At 46.7% G+C, this 1,924-nt stretch overlaps 1 protein-coding gene across 1 annotated transcript in view; it reads left to right on the top strand.

The window, feature by feature from the left end:
- The window catches only part of NDUFAF1 (NADH:ubiquinone oxidoreductase complex assembly factor 1), a 21,003-nt gene that overhangs the window by 11,201 nt on the left and 7,878 nt on the right, over positions 1-1,924 (top strand). Inside the window, exon 3 of the mRNA XM_012806310.2 lies at positions 926-1,111. Within this exon, the coding sequence (XP_012661764.1) occupies positions 926-1,111 (186 nt within the window). The remainder of the gene's footprint in view (positions 1-925; positions 1,112-1,924) is intronic.

Below are 1,924 nucleotides of genomic sequence, written 5' to 3'. Positions count from 1 at the left end.
GGCTTAGGTGATTCTCTTGCCTCAGCCTTCCAAGTAGCTGGGACTACAGGTGCCCGCCACAATGCCTGGCTTTTTTTGTTGTTATTGCAGTTTTTTGGGTAGGGTCCAAGTTCGAACCTGCCACTCTCGGTATATGGGGCTGGCGCCCTACTCACTGAGCTATAGGCACTGCTCTGGCTATTTTTTTTTGTTGCAGTTCGGCCGAGCTGGGTTTGAACCTGCCACCCTCAGTATATGGGGCTGGTGACCTACCCACTGAGCCATAGGCCCGTGTCTTGTACTTTAAAGACTAAAATACTGGGTGGCGCCTGTGGCTCAGTGAGTAGGGAGCCAGCCCCATATACTGAGGGTGGCAGGTTCAAACCCGGCCCCGGCCAAACTGCAACAAAAAAATAGCTGGGCGTTCTGGCGAGTGCCTGTAGTCCCAGCTACTTGGGAGGCTGAGGCAAGAGAATCACCTAAACCCAGGAGTTGGAGGTTGCTGTGAGCTGTGTGATGCTGTCACGGTACTCTACAGAGGGTGATAAAGTGAGACTTTGTCTCTTAAAAAAAAAAAAAAAAGATGAAAATACTAAGGCCGGAGAGGTGTCTCACGTCTGTAATCCTAACACTCTGGGCAGCTGAGGCAGGTGGCTTGCTTGAGCTCACAAGTTCAAAACCATCCTGAACAAAAGTGAGACTCCCGTCTCTACATAAAATAGGCTGACCCTATTGAAGGTGAAGAGGATTGCGTGAGCCCAAGTTGGAGGTTGCGGTGGGTGCAACACTCTACCCAGGGCGGCAGCTTAACAGTCTGTTTCAAAAAAAAAAAAAAAGAAAAGAAAAATGGTTAGTGAATCTGTTTGATAATGCTGACTTGGTGATGAGTCACATTTTGCTACTAGTGGAGGAAGAGATAAAATTAACTTCTCTTTCTATATCTTAGGGCGCTTTTGAGAGGAGGAAGTCTTATGATTGGTCCCAGTTTAACACTCTGTATCTCCGGGTCCGTGGGGATGGTCGACCGTGGATGGTGAATATCAAGGAGGACTCAGATTTTATCCAGAGGAAGAATCAGATGTACAGTTACTTCATGTTCACCCGTGGTGGGCCCTACTGGCAGGAGGTCAAGGTAACAGCACAAGTCTTTACTGTTTATGAAAATGAGGGCCTTTGAGATTATGGTTACATTGTAGTTTTCCTTTTATTATTTATTTATTTATTTTTATTGAGACAGAGTCTCACTTTGTGGCCCTCGGGAGAATGCTGTGGTGTTATAGCTCACAGCAACCTCCAACTCTTCAACTCTTGCACTTAAGCCAGTGGTTCTCAACCTGTGGGTCTCGACCCCTAGGAACTGTAGTAAAGGGCTGCGGCATTAGGAAGATTGAGAACCACTTAATGGCTTAAGTGATTCTCTTGCTTCAGTCTCCCAAGTAGCTGGGACTACAGGTTCCTGCCCCAACGCCCGGCTTTTTTTGTAGAGACAGGGTCTCACTCTGGCTCAGGATGGTCTGGGACCTCTGAGTTCAGGGCAGTCCACCCTCCTCGGCCTCCCAGAGTGCTAGGATTACAGTTGGAGCCACCACGCCCGGCCAGTTTTTCTTACTAATCTTGGAAGGTAGGGATAGGGTGGGGGGAAGGAGGAGGACCTGGGGATGAAACTTACATAAATGATTTTTTCATTCATTAATATAAATTTTAACCTACTAACCAGTAAATATTTTTGATAAGGATATGGCCAGGTCCATACTAATTCCATAGGTACATCTGTGTTCTGTGCTAAAATACATGTTTTTTTTTTTTGTTTTTTTTTTGTGGAGACATAGTCCCATTTTATTGCCCTCAGTAGAGTGCTATGGTGTCACACAGCTTACAGCAACCTCCAACTCCTGGGCTTAGACAATTCTCTTGCCTCAGCCTCCCAAGTAACTGGGACTACAGG

This window comes from Otolemur garnettii, unplaced genomic scaffold (assembly GCF_000181295.1).
Source record: "Otolemur garnettii isolate 467f Iridium unplaced genomic scaffold, OtoGar3 scaffold00050, whole genome shotgun sequence".
Lineage (NCBI taxonomy): Eukaryota > Metazoa > Chordata > Mammalia > Primates > Galagidae > Otolemur > Otolemur garnettii.
This window is presented reverse-complemented; position numbering and strand designations above follow the sequence as displayed.